The sequence below is a fragment of the Vombatus ursinus genome, unplaced genomic scaffold (assembly GCF_900497805.2).
Source record: "Vombatus ursinus unplaced genomic scaffold, bare-nosed wombat genome assembly UNPS02014773.1, whole genome shotgun sequence".
In the NCBI taxonomy this organism is placed as follows: domain Eukaryota; kingdom Metazoa; phylum Chordata; class Mammalia; order Diprotodontia; family Vombatidae; genus Vombatus; species Vombatus ursinus.
The window spans coordinates 32,670,257-32,692,021 of record NW_020954551.1 but is presented as its reverse complement, the minus strand read 5'-3'; the positions used below and the strand labels follow the sequence as shown (position 1 = coordinate 32,692,021).

Below are 21,765 nucleotides of genomic sequence, written 5' to 3'. Positions count from 1 at the left end.
ATCTATCTATCTATCTATCTATCTATCTATCTATCTATCTATCTATCTATCTATCTATCTATCTATCTATCATCTATCTCTATCTATCCAGCCATCTATCTATCTATTCATTCATTCATCTATTAATCTATTTCTTTATGCATCCCCAGCACCTAGCCCAGTTTGGCACATAGTAGGCCCTTAATAAATGCTAGTTGATTGATTATTCTGGTTTTAACTATATTATTAAGTGTGTAGGAGAGAGGGAAATGGAGACCCCATCCATACGCAGACATACACTCTTTTAAAGGTGATGATCCTCACTTCTACCTCTTAGAATCCCTAATCTTTCTTCAAAACTCAGTTTAAGTGCAGCTTCTTTCTTGATCATCCCCATTTTCTAGCATCCCCACTGAATTATTGTGTATTTACTTTTTATATACTTTGTATTTACTTATATGTGTACATGGACTATTTCCTGCTTTATCTCTCCATCTTGTAGCACCCAACACAGTTCCTGACACATCATGGGCACTTCATGAATGATTCTTGAATTGACAGCTCTTCTTTCCAGGTTGTAACAATGGGCTGTGTCTAACAAGTACTGAAAAAGGAGAAAAGGAGCCCAGAAATACCAAGTGGGAGACCCTGGAAACCTTGTGGGGTCACACTTTGCTGTGTGCTTTTGGACAAGTAGAAATTTACCGTCAGAAGATTTATCAATCCTGGTTCTTTAACTTAATAGCTATGTCATTTCAATCAAGCCACCCCATCCATCTCTCTGGGACTCAGTTTTCTCACCTCTAAAGTGAGAGGATTGGACTATATGATCACTAAGTTCTCTTCTGGCTCTAAATAGATGATCTTCTTGTATCGTGCCTCCCCTTCCCCCAACCCCAAATGGTACTGGAAGGTTGGGGTCCCCAGAGGGTGATTGGGCAACTCACTCCTTCTCCCTTCAGGTTGGTACCATTAGATAACCTTCAGGGGCTGGGGCATTTCTGGTTCATAAGCCCCCATCTTGTGTGCTCCTCCATATTGATTAACTATTCACAGTTAATTAGATTTTAGAAAATGGTATGTAGTATTCTAAGAACAGTTGGTTCTTAGCAAAAACATACTTCCAAGTGTTAGGGACACACTATTTTCTGCAAGTACGTACAGAGTTCAGAGAAAAGTTGGCTCAAGTTTAGAGAATATGATGTGACTGGAGGGTAACTCATTGCTTAAATCACTTCTCTGAGCCTCAGTTTCCTCTTTTGTCAAATGAAGAGCTTGGACAAGATGATTTTAAAGTCAAGTATTCTGTGATCTCTAAGTCTGTTCCTAAGGCATCTTCTCCCCATTGTCCATGGGTCTACTACCTTTTCTCCTCTTTGAAAATAGGAAATTTTCCTGTATTGTACTGACAACTATTTCCTTTCTCAGACACAGTCAGGGAGATTCTGAAAAAAGCCCAGGTCAGGAAGCTTAGACTCATGAGGGTTTAATTTCTCTTTGTGTTTACTGATGGTCCCTCGGCTGTAGACAAAGCAACCCTGAACATGTCAGCGGAATCCTAAGCTGAGGAGGATCCCCCAGCAACAGGGAAGTGGGGCTTATGAGGCCAGCTTTTATGGAAGATCACTGGCGTCTTTCAGCTAAATGAATGAATGAGCTTCATGGACAACTGAACAGGCAGCAAGATCTTCAGTTCTGACCAAATCCATCTTTTTTTTTTTTAAACCTGTCTTTGGAACTTTTACAACCAATTCCAACAGTAGGAATAATAACAACTCACTTTTCTCCGGCCCTTCAAAGCTTGCAAAGCAACCTTGTCATATTAACCACCACACAAGTATTATCATCCCCATTTTAGAGATAAGGAAGCTGAGACTCATGTGTCCATGATTGCACAGCTATTAAGCTTTGGAAGCCGAGCTATGTTTTCTTTCTTCAAGGATAGCATTCTATCTGGTTTATTTTACAAGGCATGGTTCAGCCCCCTGGCTCTGACAATCGATCACATTTGTATAGTGCTTTGAAGTTTATAAATTCATTCAACAAGCATTTATAATTAAGTACTCTGGGTCAGACCTTGTGTTAGGTGCCAAGGAAACAAAGACACAAATGAAACACCCCCTGCCTTCAAAGAGCTTGCAGTCTAATGGTGTGGAACAACATCCAACCACATAAATATAGATGATATAATTTGTGGGTGGAGGACCAGCAGCTGACTGGGGGGAATCTTTCCTGTGACGGAGGTAGCATGAGCATTGTTAACCCCATTTTACAGAAGAGGAACCCAAAATTTATGGAAACTGTAAATATAAGCATCGGCTTTGTCATTGGTCTAACTCTGTTCTCAGTGTTTTTGTTCTTCCAATTCCTTTCAAGAGCAACAGAAAAGATGTATTGTGAACCCTTCGGGTAATTTAATATTCTACTCACAATATTCTGTGGTTATTTACTGCTTAAGGCAGCTTAAATAATTTTAGCACAAACTCATTAGACCAACATCCAACAAGTCAATGGGAACCCCTGGTCTAACAACAGTTTTGTTGAGGGAAAGTGTGGAAAGCATTGGCCAAAGAGTCAGGAACCAGGTTCTAGTTCTGACTCTGACACTTTACCAAATGACATTGGGCAGGTCACTTGGCCCCCCTTACTCCTTCCCTCCCAGTGTAGTTTCTTCCTCTTCCTTAAGGTCAAAGGTGAAGTGACTTGCCCATAGTCACATATCTAATTTGGACTTGGAGCCAGTAGGGCTTAAGTTCGAGGCACCACTCTGATACCTGTGAGACCTTGGGCCAATCACTTAACCTCTGGTCCTGAGTTTCCTAATTTATAGAATAAAGTGTTTTGATGTGATAACTTCCAAGGTCTCTTCCAGCTCCAAATCTGTGATCCTAAGTATGAGAGCTAAGATTCAAACTCAGATCTCTGGATTCTAAGTCTTGTGCTCTAGAATGTTATGGGGGAAAGAGAATTTAGAGATTTTTGAGTTTCCTTTCGTCATTGACTGCCGAGGAAGCTGCCTCACATGGTGAGACAGTGAGAGAGCCAGGGCTAACAGGATCCCAAGTCTAACACCTATTTAGACATTCTTTCCACTAAACCTGTCTGCTTTTTCTCCTTTGTACCTTTGTAAAATGGGGGATGTTATTATTCTGGTAGGGGGAGAAGAATGAAATATGATTATTGTCCATCATTGGATTTAGGGACCTTAAAGACCCCATAATGCAACTCTTTCAAGGCAAGGACTGTGTGTTATCTAAACTTTGCCCAGCTCAGTGCTAAGTACACAATAGGTACTTAATAAATGCTGATTGGGGGCAACTAGGTGATATAATGGTTAGAGTGCTGGGCCTGGTGTCAAAAAGACTCATCTTCTGAGTTCAAATCTGGCCTTAGACACTTACTAGCTGTGTGACCGCAGGGTCACTTAACGGTTTGCCTCAATTTCCTCATCTGTAAAATGAGCTACAGAAGGAAATGGCAAACCACTCCAGTATCAGGGATCTCAATGAGTTAGACACAAGTGAAAATAACTGAACAACTACAAAATCCTGGTTGTTGTGTGCTTGCTCAGTGTCATAGATGTAATGAGTAGCAGATCTGAGATTGAAACTTAGGTGTTCTGACTTTATATCCTTTGTCTTTTTCTACCACCTCATCCAGAAGGTATTGAAAAATAGGAAGAACATTTGCCTCTCCCTTTTTCCCCTGTAAGCTTTGATATCTTTGATGATACAAGGATCCAGCTCCTATGGGATATAATATGGTGTCACTTAACTGCTGTTTGCCTTAGTTTCCTCAGCTGTAAATTGGGGATAATGATAGTACCTGCCTTCTAAGGTTTTTGTAAAGACCACATCAGATATGTGTAATGCACTAAGTACAGTGCATGGCACATAGTAGGAATCATATGATTACTAATTATTTATGCCATTATTGAATTACTATTATATTTTATAATATATTGTGATTAACATGTAAATTAGTTACTATTATATAAATACCATCTGGACTATTATTAATTACTATTGTTATCATTATCATTATGATGATTGTCATATCATTTGAAGGAACTGGGACTTTTCAGCTTGGAGAAGAGAGCAAAGGAGAGAGCTATCTTTGGGCAGCTGAAGACCACTCAATGGGAAGACGGATTGGTCTTGTCCTTTTTGACCCCGGAATCCAGAACTAGGATCAATTGGTGGAAGTTGTAGACAGACACATTTAGGCTTGATGTAAGGGAAAACCTGAATAATTCACACTACCCTAAAGTAGAATGGACAGGCATGGGCATTAGTGGCTTCGTCCTCGTGGGAGGCCATAAGGCATAGACTTCATGACCACATGTGGGCTCTGTTAGAGAGAGGATTATTATTCAGGTATTGGTTTGAATGAATGACTGCTGAAGTCCCTTCCAGGTCTGACATTCTGCCATAATAAAGGGTGAGGTTGTTGTTGCTTTTCCTCAGTCATTTCAGTTGTGTCTGACTCTCCATGACCCCGTTTGGGGTTTTCTTGGCAGAAATATTAGAGCAGTTGGCCATTTCCTTCTCCAGCTCATTTACAGATGAGGAAACTGAGGCAAGTAGAGTTAAGTGACTTGCCCAGGGTCATACAGCTAGTAAGTATCTTAAGGCTGGTTTTGAACTCAGGTCTTCCTGACTCCAAGCCCAGTGCTCTATGCGCTATGGTGCCACCCAACAGCCCCATTAGGTTATTACACTATATTATACTATTCTATACTATATTAATTATATTATATTCTACTCTTAGGTTATTATACTACTCTCTACAGCTCCAGAACCACTTATCATGCCAAACACGTGAAATGTTATTCACAGACTATAGGTCTCCAACTTTGATTTCATAGTATAGTTAGCATTTAAATAGCATTTAAATGTTTGCAAAGTGCTTTATGTGCATTAACTTGTTTGATCTTCAAAACAACTCTATGAAATAGGCATTTTATGATCCACATTTTACAGGTGAGGAAACTCAGGTGGAGCTAGGTTGAGACTTGCCTAGGGCTGCACAGTAAGTTTCTGAGGCAGGACTGGGACCAAGTCTTCCTGACTCCAAGTCCAGAGCTCTCCCTGCTGTGCCACCTGGCAGCTGCACATTGTATGTGATTGGTAAGTGTGAAGAGAAATCCACACACACAGATTCATCCTTATAGAACCTCAAAGCTGGGAGGGGCTTTGGAGATCCCCTGATCTGGGGCCCTGATGACAGGGATGAAGCCATGGTTGGGGGAGGAATTGAGACAACTGACCCACAGAGGCAGGACTAGAGACAGAGCTTTCCACCTCATAGGTCTAGATCTTAAAGGGACCCCAGACACCTTCTAGTTCAACCCCCTCTTTCTACAGAGGAGGAAACTGAGGTTCAAGGGGACCAAGTCCACATCAAACCCAGGCCCTCTGACTCCAGTCAGTGCCCTGTCCACTATACTATCCTGCCTCCCATTGATTCCCTGTCACATTCTCTTCTCACTTGCTAGGACCATGGACTTTAGCACTGTAAGGGACCTTAAATAGCATGTGATATTAAAAATTATTGATGCTTTTGGATTTTTAACTAAATCCAATCCCATATAAAACCCTCCCTGGTACTGACTGTCTTGACATTGACTCTGAGTGGAAAAATCTTGAAAAAGGGACCCATCTTCCTTACAGCAATGCTAACTGCTGACCAACTGGTGGGCAATCCCAAGAGCCCCCTGAGTGGTAGCATCCCCCTCCCCTCTAATCCCACCCCCAGCCATCAAAACCACCATTCCTGCATCCAGCCCAGCCTTCATAAACATCATCCTGGGAAGCAGTCTTAGTGGTGATGAGACCTGGCAGCTACTGAAGATCCAGAAGAGAAAGTGCTCTCTTCCAAAGCCCTTGCCATTGCCCGGTGGTTGGACATCAGAAAGTAATATGATTTTATCAGTGGAAATGCCATTATAGAAGAGGCATTATTAGCATCTGCTTTGCTGCTGACCTTTAAGGACCATGGAGGCTTTCCATCTGCCCTGTAGCCAAAGCCTCTTCTATGTGTTGTCTTCTTTAGAACGTGAGCCCCTAGAGGGGGAGGACTGTCCTTTCCGTTTCTATTTCCATAACTTTGGGCAATGTTTTCCACAAAATAAGCACTTAATAAAGCCCTTTTCTTTCGTTTTTCGCTCACTCATTCATTCATTCAATACATTTTATAAATAGATTGAGGATCAAAGTGATAGCTGACTTGATTTCAGGTAGCAGGCTCAGGATTTGAAGCCAGGGCTTTAGACTCCAAGTTCCGTGATTCTTACAGGACTCTAAGTGCTTCCTCTTCGCTGGCTGCTCTGCTCTCATGTCAGAAGGGAAGCCATTGGAGGAGAGAACCTTCACCTTTGATGTGAGCAGATTTAATATATCCTCCTCCCAGGGAAATGGCTTCCATAAAAGAGATTCTCAGGGTGAAGGCAATGTTGAACCCAAAGGGATATCTTCTAGTGGTGATATTTCGGGTATTGTGACCAGCTGGTGGGTGAGGAAGGGGAATCCTGGGTGCCCCTAACACCACATGGTGGAAGTAGCCCTACTTTGTGTGCATGGATGGCAGCCCTGCCCTGATGGCAGCTGGTATTTCTGGGGGCACCGGCGGGGTCCTCTGAAGAGCAGCATTATAAAAGGCAAAAATTTAGAGCTATCCCATTAACCTCTTCAGATAAGCATAGTTCCCTATGATGGTGTCTAAAAGACTTGAAATACATGTATATATTTGCTGAGTCATTTTTCAATTGTGTCTGACTCTTTGTGACCCCATTTTGGGTTTTCTTGGTAGAGATACTGAAGTGGTTTGCCATTCTCTTCTCCAGCTCATTTTACATATGCAGAAACTGAGGGAAAACAGGGTGAAATGACTTGCTCAGGGTCACACAGCTAGTAAGTGTCTGAGGCCAGATTTGAATTCATGAATATAAGTCTTCCTGACTCCAGGCCTGGTAACTATATCTACTGTACCATCTAGCTACCCATATGTATATGCACACACACATATATGTGTATATGCACACGCACATATATGTGTATATGCACACACATATGTGTATATGCACACACATATGTGTATATGCACACACATATGTGTATATGCACACACACATATATGTGTATATGTATGGGTGTACACACAAATGTTTATCTGTATACATACAGGCTATAAACACACACCTATATGAATACACACATGCATACAAGTATACATACATATATGTGCATGTATAGGCATACATATATACATTTTACATATACACACATGCATACATACATACATAATGCACATATCTATATATATGTTTTGTTGATTTCTACTCTTAGGCAAGCGATGGAGAAAATGTTAATACAGATTAAATTTAAAAGTCTGTCCTGCATATGTACTGCCTCCTGCCCCCACCCAGCTGATTGTTAAACATTTACCAGTACACCTCTGGTTCAAATCTTGGTGATTGGGTAAGTCACTTCCCCTAAGGGGTAGTGTGCTGCTGAAAAAGAATGCTGGATTTGGAGTTTATAATACAACTCACCATGGGGAAGCCTCTTTAGGCCTCAAGTTTCTTCTGCACAAAATAAGGAGGGGGCAAGGCTGAACTAGATGGCTTCTGGCTCTGATATCTACGATTCGATTCACTGAGACTACACGTCCTAGGATACCTGAGCTCAGAGAATGAATGCTTACTGGAAGAAGCAGAATTTTAATTAGCATGAGGTATGCGCAGCCATAGCACAGGTTAGTTGTGTCAGTGGATTGAGGAAGGACAGCCAGAACACAGGGGAACAATGGAGATTTCGGTGGGGATGGGGCCACATGAGTTGGGGAGACACCCCGGGAACTCATGGAGAATGGGATCCACTCAGTGAGCACCCAGATTGCCAGCAGCAGACGCTGCAAGGAGATTGTTGCCCAGCAGAGTCTAACCCTGCCTGCACTGGAGACACCGATCATTCATTCTGCTTGCAGAGAGAAACCTTCCCCATGCCTCCCGTCTTGGAACTGTGTGTCTTGGAGGAGCTCATCATTTCAGACTACCGTGGGGTGGTGGGGATATGCAATTGTCCTCATTCAGTAAATCTATGCTGAGATTGTTTTCTCTTGTTTTACTGTTCATTCCTGTCCCAGTTAAATGCTTTTCAGTTTTTATGATGCTCTTTGCCTGGCTCTGTTAGTATGGGGAGACCAGACCTGAGTTGAATTCCATAGGATCATAGGTCTAGGTCTGAAAGGCACTTCAGAGGGCATCTAGTCCACCCCATTTCTTCTACAGATGAAGACTCTGAGTTTTAGGGAGTAAAATGATTTATCCAGGTTCACACAGGGGTTGAGCAGCAGAGGCAGATCCTCTGAGGTGAGGTTCTTTTCATTGATCCATACCCAGTTTTCTGAGGGGGTGAGGACCAAATAAAAGAGGCAGATGATTGTTATTGAAAATTCCCCACAAACTGAGCAAAAATCTAAGATTTTGTATAGCGAGCTAGAACACAGGCTAGTTATATCTATAAAAGGAGGAGGCTGAATGAGACGCATTCTAAGGCCTCTTTTAGCTCTCAATCCTGTGATCATGTAATAATAACAGGTCTTCTTTTGAATGCCCTTTTCAAAACCCTTTCTTCCCAACACCGTTGCAAAGTAGGCAGCTGCTATCACCGTTTTACACATGCAGAAACTAGGGAGGTGAAACGCCTGACCTACTCACTTCGCTAGTAAGTGGCAAAGCCAGGGTTCAAATTCAGTCCTTCTGACTTCATGTCCAGTGGACTTTCCATTATACAAAAATGCCTCTCAACAATGAAATTTTGGGTTGAAGAACCTAGAACAGAATGAACCTAGATTCTGCCTTCTCTTCACCTTTTGTCCTATGATGCCCAATGAAAAGTAAAAGTTACTTTGACTCTGCTCCTTACTGCCCGTGTTATTGGAGGCTGGTGCCTTTCTTTCTCTGGGTCTCAGGGTTCTCATCCATAATATGATAGGGCTGAACCAGGTTGATCTCAAAGGTCCTTTCTATCTCTAAATTCTATGATTCTATGGGAGTTTTCTCTGGGTTTATTATAGGCCTCCCCCTTCCCTCACTTGAAAATCCTGAGAGCTGTAAATTTCCCTTCAGGGGCCCTGGGCTGTGCCCTGAAGATGCCAGCTGCTCTGAGTGTGGCAGGGGGAGCAGTCTGTGGAACAGTTCACTTGAGAATGACATGTCACCCCCGTGGCCTGGCACATAGAAGGTGTCTTTGAGATGCGATGGCTAGGCGGGCTGGAGGAGTGAGTGCCATAGGGTCAGGGGCTGTGGTCCTTTGGCTGTGGCTTCCCCAGGACATGCATGAAGTTCCCACTCACTGTCTTCCATCATCCTTATGTAGAAGACATTCTCAAATTGGGGCAAATCACTCCTCTACTCTGGCTCTCAGATTCCTTCTCAGCAAAATGATAGGCAGGGGCTAAATGAGTTCTAATATTCTATGTCTTTACTTTAATTCTGCCAAGGCTGGAAACAAGCATATCTCCCAACGCTTGTATCCAAGTAAAGCCAGTGTATTTTCTTGATTCTCTTTCATTCCTGCTTCACTCTTAATATTCTGGAACATCTTCAGTGACTTTTCTTCTAATTATTTCATGCTAAGCGTTTGGGAGTTGGTTAAGGGGAAGTTCAGGACACAGGTGCACAGTTATAATGAGGCTTTCCAAGAGCTTATCTCTGCCTGAAATGAAATATTCCCCATCCCAGATTGCACATGGCCCTCCACTTAACAAAACAGACACTCTGGGGCACCCTGGGCTGGGACTGGGACAATTCCAGGGCCAAAGCAAAAGGATCGCACTCCTACCTTGACCACATCTTCATTAATATGCTTTGGGTCTCGGTTCACCAAATCAATCTCTTTACTGTGTATGTCCTGGATGATTCTGGCTTCCAGGTCCGTCTGTCCTTCAGCCATGGTAACACTCCCGTTTTGCCTGAGAAAAGCCCCAAATCCTTTTGGATGGGGGGGGGGAATACCCTTGAGGGAAGTGGTAAATTCAGTGTTCCCAGATTTGTACTCTCTGACTGTGAAATAAGCTCCACCCCACATGCCGGGGGGACAGCTGTCTCACATACCTTCATCCACTCCTTTTGGTAAAGCAGACCATGGCAGGTCTCCAAGCTAAAATTAAGATTGTAACTCACACGGGCCAACCACTCCTTAAAGGGGCTTGTTGGGAGACCAGCCTTCATACAAGACAGCAGTATTTTTGGTGTCTAACATTCTTCTTGGTGCCAACAACATGGAAATGCATTACGGGAGTAGGGGCACATGGGAGCCCTTAGGGAACTGGACCCCCCTAGAACTGCTGACTAATGGAAGGGGAGATGATTTTGGGGCTTTCGAGCTATTGCTTTCCCCCCTTTGGTAACTGAGCCTTCAGGGATAAGCTAGGTCTGGTGTGGGGAGCTGTGTGTTTTGCTGGGTCAGGTCTCACTATACAGCTCTCGAGTTGGGGGCGGGAGTCAGGCAGTTCAGTTATCTGAGGAGCCATGAGGTTGCCTGCAAAAGTTGGGTATGTGTATGTACACACATATGTGTTCATGTGCTTATGTAGATATTGAGGCACACATGGTGTGCAGAGTGAGTCAGAATCATGAACACCTGGGTTCTTGTCCTGCGTCTGAAACAGTGTGGCTATGTGACCTTGGGAAAGTCACTTAACTACTCAGTGTCCTGGGCAGATTTCTAACACTATAAGTTTCAGAGAAGGGACAGATCTGCATTACTGGACAGTTTCCTCATTGTGAGGTCCATATATACATAATGGATTTCTTTAGTATATATATACATATATATGTATCTATGTATATATGTATATGTATATATATGTGTGTGTGTGTGTATACATACATATACACATACATACATATACATATACACATAACATACACCCCCCATATATATATAAACATTTGAACTATTTAAACTATTATGAGCCATTCATGTCTGTTCCATGGCCATAACACAATGTGAAATACAAAAATGATTTATTGACTGATTGAATCATAAGTATAGTCCAAAAAGAAGTATATGTGAGTAAATGTGTATGCATATATACATATGTGAATGTATATCTATATGATATAATTTCACTTATATACAAGTTATTATACTATAATACATTAATATAATATAATAATATAATTATTATATTATATAATATATATTTATATTCTTTTGGGTATATGATAATAATAGCTTATATCTATATAGTATTTTAAGGTTTGCAGAACACAAGACGTATCATCTTATTTGGTCCTCATAAAAATCCTGTGAATTAGGTGCCATTGCTATCCTCACTTTACGTATGGATGGTGAAACTGAGGCTGAGTTTAATTGGCATGCCCCAGGTTACACAGCTAGTAACTGATGGAGGATTCCAACTCAGGTGTTACTAACTCTGCCAACATTATTCATTACTCCACCTAGTTGCCTCAAATGTATTTGTGTCACCTACAAGCTGGGGTTGGGGATGGGGAGGGCTTTTTCAGAAGAGGGGATCTCACCCCAAACTCAAACTAGGTTTAGTCCTGGGGAAACCTGCCATCTAAAATAAGAGATCAAGGTTTTCTTGCTGTCTCTGGCTCATTATATCCTGACTTAGGAGTCCCAGGAAAAATCTCTTTAATAGAGCTTAGGTATGGCTCATGTCTAGGGTGCCTCCTAAAAGGAGAGTCCCTTTTAGTAAGGCATTTAATGCACAAAGCAGCATCAAGTGTGAACCAGGTTGAGATCCTTCACTGTCCCTGGTCACAGATCACTGTCCCCATCCTCCTGGCTCATGCTTGGCCAGTAGTGCAAGTCCAGACCATCCATAGCTTATCATCATCATTCTATGCAACACTCAAATGGCCACCTTTCAGTTCTGAAGGCTATTGCCCCACCATATGGCTCCATAGCTGTCAGACGTCCATTTCTCCTACTGCTTCCCTCTCCCAGAAGTCAGTTCTAGTTCAAGGTCAGGAACAGACCACTGGTACTGGGGAAATGCTGGCCAGCAGGTAGGCCCTTTTTCTCCCCTCCAAGTTTTGGTTGAATATGCCTCTTTGGGCATGGTAGAAGGCAGGTTACATTTATATAAATGTGTTTGCAAACAAGTTGTGGAATAGCTCCTGATCTGCAGTGGTAAAGAAGATTCCCTTGCTGGGAATTCCCTAGACTCATGATATCATAGGTCCAGTCAAAACCAAAACCAAAAAATGCATGCATATACATGTATATAGGTATGTATAAATATTTTATATACCTATACATTATACAATGCAATATAAATGTATGTAACATATGCATGTATATATAGGATGTGTATACATGCACTCACATATCTCACCTAACATTGGAAGTTGTGCAGAATAGTATGAGGAGACTGATGCCAGTTGATGCCAACTGATGCCAGCTGGGAGACCTTCCCAGTGGTAACTGTAAAGGAGACTGCAGGTCTTTGGGCAAAGTGGCCCACTGAAGGGAAGATGGTCTTGATTTTCTAAGAGTTCTGTGGTGACTCCTAGTTTCTTTCAGTTTTGTGAATTCCATGCTCTCCTCTCTTCCTCCTTTCCCCTCTCTGGCTTTTCCTTTCCCTTCTTTTTTCTTGACTGAATGGAAACATGTATTTGCCTTCATGTAGTTTGTCATCTGTAAAATGAGCTGGAGAAGAAAATGGCAAACCACTCCAGTATCTTTGCCAAGAAAACCCCAAATGGGGTCACAGAAGGTTGGACGTGACCAAAACCACTCAAGGACAACAACAACAATGGACAGAGTCTACAAAAAGTACTGAATTCACAGTCGGAGCACCTGTGTTCGAATCCTGACTCTGCCGATATGACTCTGGGAACGTGACAGCTTTGCTGGCCTCAGTTTCCTCATCTGTAAAATTAGGGAGCTGGACTTGATGGTAACAACAACTGTCTTTTAAACCATATTTGAGAAGTACTGTGTAAATGTATTATCTTACATTAGATAGGTATTAAAGGCAGCTAGCTGACACAAGAGATAAAGTGTTGGACTTGGAGTCAGGAAGACCTGAGTTCCACTCTGACCAAGCAGGTGTGTGACTTTGGACAAGCCATTTAACTTATCACTACCTCAGTTTCCTTATCTGTAAAATGGGAATAAAAATGGCACCCATCTCCCAGGGTGGTTATGAGGATCTAATGAGATAATATGTGTAAAATGCTTTACAAACCTTAAAATGTTATAGAGATGTCAGTTCTGATTATTATCCCCATCTTATGAGTGGGGAAACAGAATCTCAGAGGGGTTAATGGATTTGCCTTTGGTCACACAGCTGGTTGACGTTAAAGGTGAGCTTTAAACCCAGCTGTTTCCTGACTTCAAGTCCAGGGCTCTCCTCAAAGCTGCTTTCCACTGACCTCCTAAAGTGACCTCCTAGTGCTGACGTGTGTCTATTCTAAGACAAAACCCTATTCCTCCTATTAGTTCTAATTCTTCTTTACATCATGACTAATTGGAAAATATGCTTAATATGAATGTATAAGTAAAGCCTATATCAAAATGCATGCCGCTGTCTTGGGGAGGGGAGAGGAGAGGGAGATGAAGGGGAAGAAAATTTAAAACTCCAAATCTTATGGAAGTGAATGTTGAAAACCAAAAATAAATAAATTAATTATTAAAAAAGGCAAAACCCTAGTAACTAATAGCCGATGGCTGAACATCTAGTACATCCTAGCTTATGGCTGGCTAGGATTGCTCTGTTCTCAAAACCAATAGTTTGTTTATGGAACAAATAAACTTCCTAGGCCTCCAAGCCCTCTGTGATAGATGTTTGGGTGCTACTTTGTTCTCCGGGTCTCTCCAGAACTGTTGTGTTTGTATCTGAACACTTGGGGTGCAAATCATTGATGTTAATGACTGTGTACAAAGGCCCCACAGCATGAGGGGTGTTATCACTCTTCAGGGGAGGGAGTGGAGCAAACGAAAGGGGGCTACATGGCCCAGTGGAGGGTACATAATTTTGAGAAGTCAGGGGGTCTGGGTTCTGGTCTGGGGTACCAACACCAACTGCCAGCGTGATAATGGGCAAGCTACTTTCTCCTTTTGCATATGACAGTTTAGGAAACTGGATCAGTCTGCTTCCTAAGTTCTTTTCGTTTATAAAATTCACAGAATTATAAAAACATTGAATTTCAGAGTTGGAAGGGAAATCAGTAGCCATTGACTCTAACCTGACCGAGAATTCCTCGTTGTCACTGGCAACATCCAGTCTCTGCCTGAAGACCTTTAGTGAGGGGAGATGCCATTACATCCCAAGCCAGCCTGTTCCACTTTTGGAGAATCTTATTGGGTAGCTAGGCCATACAATTGCTAGAGTGCCAGGCCTGGAATCAGGAAGACTCTCTTCCTGAGTTCAAATATAGGATAGCTGGGAGACCCTAGGCAAATCATTTCACCCTGTATGCCTCAGTCCCCTCATCTGTAAAATGAACAGGAGAAGAAAATGGCAAACCACTCCAGCATCTTTGCTGAGGAAACCCCATATGGGGTCATGAAGAGTCAAACATAACTGAACAGAAACAATTGTCGGGAAAATTTTTCCTTGAGCTTAAATTTATCTCTCTGAAACTTCTAACCATTCTCCTAGTTCTGCCTTCAGGGCCAGATGGAAAAAATCTGATTTTTCTTCTGTGATAACCCCTCAAACATTTGAAGATTGCTTTCATGGCAATGGAAGCCATAAAGAAGCTTTGTACACCAACTGAAAAAAATGGTGTCTGAAGAAGTATTCTGAATAATGTTCTATGAATAAAATATTTAACATACCCTATTAAATGTTAAACTTCTATAGCAGAATGAGAAACACTGCAATGTCGCAGGTAGATTATTGGACTCAGAGATGGGAAAAGCTTGGACTCTGATCCCACCTCTGATACTTATTAGTTGTGTGACCATGGGCAAATTATTTATCCTTTCCCAACATCAGTTTCTGATTCTGTACAGTTGGAATAATAATCTGTGTGGTATCTCTCTCAAAGGCTGATTGTGAGGTTCAAATGTGATAATGTATGTACAGTATTGGTTATTCATTTTGTTATTGGTGACCCCTAGTGTTGCTCTCTCTCTCTCCCTCCCTCTCTCTCTGTTTCTCTCTTCTTCCTCTTTCTTTGCCTGTCTCTCTCCATCTCTGTCTTTCTCTATTACCATCTTTCTGTCCTTGTGTCTCTCTTTCCTCACTTCTCTGAATCTCTGTCTTTGCCTCTCTTACAGTAGTTAAGCAGTCATTCCAAAGCCACAGGTGATCCAAGGATGAAGATTCTCTACCTTCAGGGTCCTCTCAGTATATAACCCCAGGGCTAGTCCCCTCTGGGTCTCCAGAATTTTCACCTCCTACAAAGAAGGACCTACATAGTTACTCCCAAAGCACCTAAATACACCTGGGCACTGCAGAAACAAAGCATCTAGTGAGGGTAGAGGAGGATACCAGTATGACATAAATGCAACTAAACTGTTAAAAGAATAATCAGGAGATTCTTTCTCTCTCCCACCCATGATTCATCCTCCATCCCCCAATAATTGTCATTGGGAGGCAGCGTGGTGTACACGATAGAGTGCTGGGCATGACATCAGGTTGGCCTGGGGTCAAAGACTTCCTCTGACACTTAACTGACTATGAGACCCTGGGCAAATCATAGATCCTCTATGGGGCTCAGCTTCTGTAAAGTAGGGATAAGAAGTACTTCCTTACGGGTCGTTTTGAGGAGCAAATGAGATAATGTACATAAATTTGGTTACAAGCCTTGAGTCCCCTCATAAGTGGGAGCTGTTATTATCATATAAAATGTACTGATGACCCCGACTGAGGGGTCATCATGTTTGATTCTTTAAACAAATCACTAGGAAGGGACCAAAGATTCTGTACAGCCAGTGTAGCTATAATGATTAGGGGTGGGGAACCTGCAGCTTGAGGCCACATATGACCTTCTAGGTCCTTGGGTGCAGCCTTTTGACTGAGTCCAAGTTTTACAGACAAATCCTTTTATTAAGGAGATTTATTCTGTGAAGTCTGGATTCAATCAAGGGGCTGCCCTTGAGGACCTAGGGGGCCACATGTGGTCTCAAGGCCACAGGTTCCCCACCCCTGATAGATGTAAGGGAGGATGGATGGTGTCTCCACCCAACTCAGTTGATACAGTTATGAAAAGGCCCAAGTCATCACAAGACATTAATGTGCTCTTCCTAGAGCATATGTGCTATACCTCTATTAATTCAAAGGTAGGAGCAATCACTATAGACTGTGACGTTCAAGAAAGGTTTTCAGAGAAGGTTAGAATCCAGGTAAACACTTGGAGTCAACAAACATGGGTCTTAGCTAACTAGTTGTGTGAATCTGGTTAAGTCCTTCAGCCACGCGAAGTCTCATTGAAATAGGGATCGTTCTCCACTCTACTCTTTTCAGAAGGCTGTTGTGAGCAGGACATTAGATAATGGATATGGAAGTGCCTCAAAGTATAGAGAGTGCTGTATGACCGCAAGGGACTTTGAAAAATGATAATTGTTGGAAGACGAAGGTTGGAACACACATGGGAGAGAACGTTGTGAAGTCTGAAGATCGTCCTCTGATGCCAGTGGTATTGTGTAAACAGGAGAGAAGTAGAACAAACTTTCCAAAATCCATTTTATGACGATATTTTACTGGAAGTCTGTGTTCTTATTTTAAAATCATTTTTTGTATATTGTTATTGTTCAATTTTCCAGCAGGAGATGTTCTTTTGATAATGTGTCATGGAGGAGGACATCCTTTAGAGTGTGAGATGAGCAGAGATAATACAATGGACGTGATTGGAAAGGGAAAGAACACATAGGATGACTTGCAGAGAATGGTGCAACATGGTGGTCTGAGGTCCCATAGCCCCCAAAGTCAGGCTATCAGGAACCAGATTTATTACCCATCCAGGTGGCCCCTGATCCAGGACAGCTTGGATTTATGAAGATAATGAAAGACTCTTGTTACAGAGTTTTATATCCAAAGACGAAGGCTTGTTGAACCCTGGTGTAATGGAGAGAATGCTGGACCATAGGGCAAGAAAACTGGATTCCAGTCCTGGCTTGGACATTGACCTACTGCATGATCTTAGGAAGGTCATTTCAACTTTTTGGATATCATCCGTATCATTAGGATGCTGCATAACAATTAGAGCACCAGCCTTGGATTTGGGAAGACCTAGGTTCCAATTTTCTGCCTCAGTCACTTACTGTGATCCTGTAGAAGCTGTTTAACCTTTCTTAGTTCTTTTAATCTGTAAAATGGGAATAATATTAGTATCTATCAGCCTAGTGATCAATGAGATAATGTAAATGTACAGAGGATGATTTGCAAGATTTAAAGTACATTCATATATGTATAGTTTATATATGCAAGCTATGAACAGCCATCATCAACAGCAGCACCACCACCATCCTCTTCCTCCTCTTATTACTATTAAATTATTTGTAAGGTTCTTTCTACCTCTAATAGCCTAGGAGCCTACAGGTCTATCCTACCCATGCCCAAATGAATACAAATCAGTCAACAAGCATTTATTAAGCTCCTACTATATTCCAAGCACTGCATTAAGTAGTGGGTGTACAAAGAAAGGCAAAAAACAGTGTCTGCTCCTAGGGAGCTCACAGTCTAGTAGGATAGCTGTAAATAGCTATCTGCAAACAAACTGCATGTAGGATCAAATGGAGATATTAACACAGGGAGAGTACTAGCAATAAGGGGGATTGAGAAAGGTTTCCTGTAGAAGGTGAGATTTTAGTTGGGACTTGAAGGGAGCCAGGAAAACAGGAGGTGGAGATGAGGAGGGAGAGGATTCCAGGCATGGAAGACAGCCAGTAATGATGCCCAGAGTAAGGAGTTGGAGTGTCTTGTGTGAAGCAAGGAAGCCAATGTCACTGGAATGAAGAGTACCTGGGAAGGGGCAGGAAGGTGTAAGAAGACTGGGAAGGTAGGAAAAGGCCAGGTTATAAAGGGTTTTGACTTCCAACAAATAAAAATCCTTTATTAGTACATCTGTAAGGTTTCACTATACTTGATCCGTTAGTACACAGCAATGGCTTGCTACATTGTTGTTGTTGTTCAGTTATGTCTGACTCTTTGTGGCCCATTTGGGGTTTTCTTGGCAAAGATGCTGGAGTGGTTTGTCACTTTTTTTCTCCATCTCATTTTACAGATGAGGAAATTGAGGCAAACAGAGTTAAGTGATTTTGTCCAGAGTTACACATTAAGTATCTGAAGCTGGATTTGAACTCAGGTATTCCTGACTCCAGACCTGGCACTCTATCCACTGTACCATCCTGCTGCCCACTACATCTAAGCCTTCAAATATTGGCAAGTATCTTCTGCCAAACCCAGATGCTCTTTTGTAAGGACAAGTTAATAATGATAATTGCTGACTTTTATATAGCAATTTAATGTTTTCAAAGCATTCTGTATATGTGATCTCATATGACCCTCAAAACAAGCCTGTGAGATTGGACTATGTATATCATTATCCCCATCTTACAGAATAAGAAACTGAAATTCTGAGAGTTTAAATGATTTGCCCATGGGCAAACAACTATTGAATGCCTGTGGTGGGATTTGAACCTAAGATTTTCCAAAATCTAAGTCTTGCATTCTATCCACCATGCCAAACTATATCTGTACCTACAGAGAAATGAAAAACTAATAGCATCTCTTATTAGTATCAGTGGGGGCTTTAGAGAATAGCAGCAATGATGTCTTGTGAAAAACTGGTTACAGGCATTGGAGAAATAAGACTAATTTGGTCTGTAGGTGATAAGGATAATTATTCTTTCTTTTGGATAAATTAAAATTCAGTGAATACTATTAAATTCCCATTACTTACAAAGCCTTTTGCTAAACACTGGAAATTTCAAGACAGAAACAAAAAGCATTCCCTGCCATCAAGGAGCTTATTTATAAACCTGATGTATTCTTTCAGAATGGGTAAAATATGGCACCAAAAAAAATGTCCTTAATTCATGGAACCATGGCCTCCTAGAGTTGGGAGCTTAGAGGTCATCAAGTCCCAGTGATAGTCAATTCAGGGATCTCTTCATGCCATCTCTTACAGAGCACTGTGCCTCTTATTTAATATTTCTGGTGACAGGGAACTCATGATCTCATAAAGCAGATTGCTTCATTGTTGGATGGCTCTAATTGTTGGAAAGTTCTTTATTTTTGCTAAAATTTGCTTCCCTGTGACTGCCCAACTTGATACTAGTCTTATTACTCCCATTTTAAGGATGAAAAAATTGCCCTCTAAAACCACAGTAATGGGAGTTTGAGAACTGGTTGGCATCCTGGGATTTGTTCAGCAGGACAAACATTTCCTTGGAACCATGAGAGTTGAACTTGAGTCATGTTTGGGAGTTTTAAAATACACCCCTCACACACTTTTGTTGAGAAAACTGACAACAACAAGTGGGAAGATAATATCTCCAACCCTATCCAGGACTTAATGATCCAAACTGGAAAGTATTAGGATCAATGGTATGATCAGTGATACAAGAGAACTGACAGAAGAAACCAAAAGGAAAAATAAAAGAGGGCAAAACAAAAGCAGAAAAGGGAAAGACTGACTAGGGCTATTTGAACTTTGCAGGTATCATTGAGCAAAGGACTTGGGGAGAAGCTACAGTGTGTACTCCCTACTTTAAGGACTGAGAAAAGTTCCAAAGAAGACTTGCTCTTTCCCCAGTTTTCCTTCTTCATACCTGTCCAGTAAGATATTCTAATCTAATCTGCTTGAATCTTTTCTATTTTGAATTTTCTCTTTCTTGAATCTATACTCTCTAAAACTAAATGTTTCCTATACTCTGATCTTCCCTCAAATAGAGACAATATAAGGATTAGTTGAAGTGTGATGTAGAAAAAGTTTGAGAGACAAAGTTTCTGGGTAACTAATCATGTTATTAAACATGTTAGCAGATAATTAATAAAAGGGGTCAGTGGCACTTTCAAATGCCAAAGACCTCTCATGAAAACCATTTAGCTCATATACCCTTAGAAGAGTGGGTGTTCTTGAGAGTGGTAATCAATTATGATTGGTTGACAAGTAATGAGAGAATTAATATTATAATGGAAGGTGGTCTTATTCTAATGAAGGGTCTGTGAGACATGACTGTGATCACGCAGTCTTGGTCAAAGAGACTTATCTATACCATTATCACCCTGTCTAGGGTAATCTAGACAAAAGGGGGAATCCACTTCTATCTAAACCTGTTTGAGTAAAACACAATAGGCCAGAATCCATTAATTCACCTAAACTAACATTTCTTTACCTTTTGAACAGATCTGAGTTTTCCCAGTGGAGTGTGTCTGCCCAAGAGTCCATCTCTTTGTCAGCTGTGCCCTTCAAAGGCTCACTAAATAGTCTATAGGGAATGAAGAAATAGAAGGGGGGAGCCTTATTCCTAATTCAATAATTGGTTATTAATATGAGAGAAATAAAAATTTCTCTCAGAAAGTATGTAGAATTTATATTAGAAAATTTTCCTAACTGGGGGCTCTGAGCTATTTTGATTGTGCTATTAGTTTTTCATCTGACACGAAGTCCATAAAATGGCAGAGGAGGGGACCACAAGGACATGAGGGCAATCACACTGTCTCTAGAATACGATGTGAGCTAATTATTGTAACAGGGTTGGGTAGTCAAATCTCCAGTGAGAGAGGAGGTAGGGAAAAGAGGGCTATGGCTTAAAAGAAAATAATACCTTAAACCACCTTGCAGGAAGGAGATAGGCAAGGCTTGGGAAAGATTAAACTCTGGGATGTCTAGCAGTGAGGAAGAAGCAAGAACACTTGAATACTGACCAACAGACCTTACACTCCACAGTGACACCCAGTGGTGTTAAACTATACAAAATAGTTTTAGATTCTTAACTCCATAGTTTCTTGTTAGACTCAGCCTCTTGTTATAGCCTGCTAAGATCTTTTGTTTTAACAAACATTTATTAAGCACCTGTTATGAGAGGTGGTGTAATTAGTGAGTGGCAGTATACTGTTGTGAATAGAGAACTGGCTTTAGAACTGGGAAGAGATGAGTTCAAGTCCTATTTCTGACACATATTGACTGTGTGACCCTGGGTGAGTCACCTAAACTTTCAGTGTTCCAGGTCAGTGATGTCAAACTCAAATAGAAAAGATCTCTGCAGGCTCAATGTTGACTTAGAAAAACACAAACTATCATTATCTATGTTGTATAGTATTTTTCATTATTTTGTTAAATTTTTCCTAGTTACATTTTCATCTGATTCCTTCCTGCACATTTTTTTGTAGGTGACTGGGGGGAGCTGTGAGTTTAACACCTATGCTATCGGCAATTTTCTAAGACTTTAAGTTGTAGAGAAACCATCAACTTGAATTTGTAGCACCCATCTGGGAGCTCCTTCTGTCAGGGAAATCATAGATCCAGTCCCTATCCTAATCTACATGTGAAGCACTGTTCATTGTACATTGTACAATTCACCATACCTTGCAGATACAAAACAAAAACCAAACCAACCCAAATCTTATCTGAGATGGGATTGAATCCAAGTCTCTTGACTTAATATCCAGTGTTCCGTCCAATCATACTATTTATTCATTACTAAAGAAAGTCTCCTAAAAGCAACACTTGATTTTTTGGGGCTGTGCTGTATTCACTTGAAAAAATACAATGTCTAAATCATACAAAATATCCTTCAAATCAGACTCACTACTAATATGGACTGACCTTTAGCAGTCTCTATTTGT

General features: G+C 41.4%; 1 protein-coding gene across 1 annotated transcript in view; it reads right to left on the bottom strand.

The window, feature by feature from the left end:
* The window catches only part of CAV3 (caveolin 3), a 23,213-nt gene extending 13,180 nt beyond the window's left edge, over positions 1–10,033 (bottom strand). The window contains exon 1 of the mRNA XM_027864081.1: positions 9,825–10,033. Coding sequence (XP_027719882.1) covers positions 9,825–9,935 — 111 coding nt within the window. The 5' untranslated portion in view covers positions 9,936–10,033. The remainder of the gene's footprint in view (positions 1–9,824) is intronic.
* Positions 10,034–21,765: the final 11,732 nt, after the last annotated feature.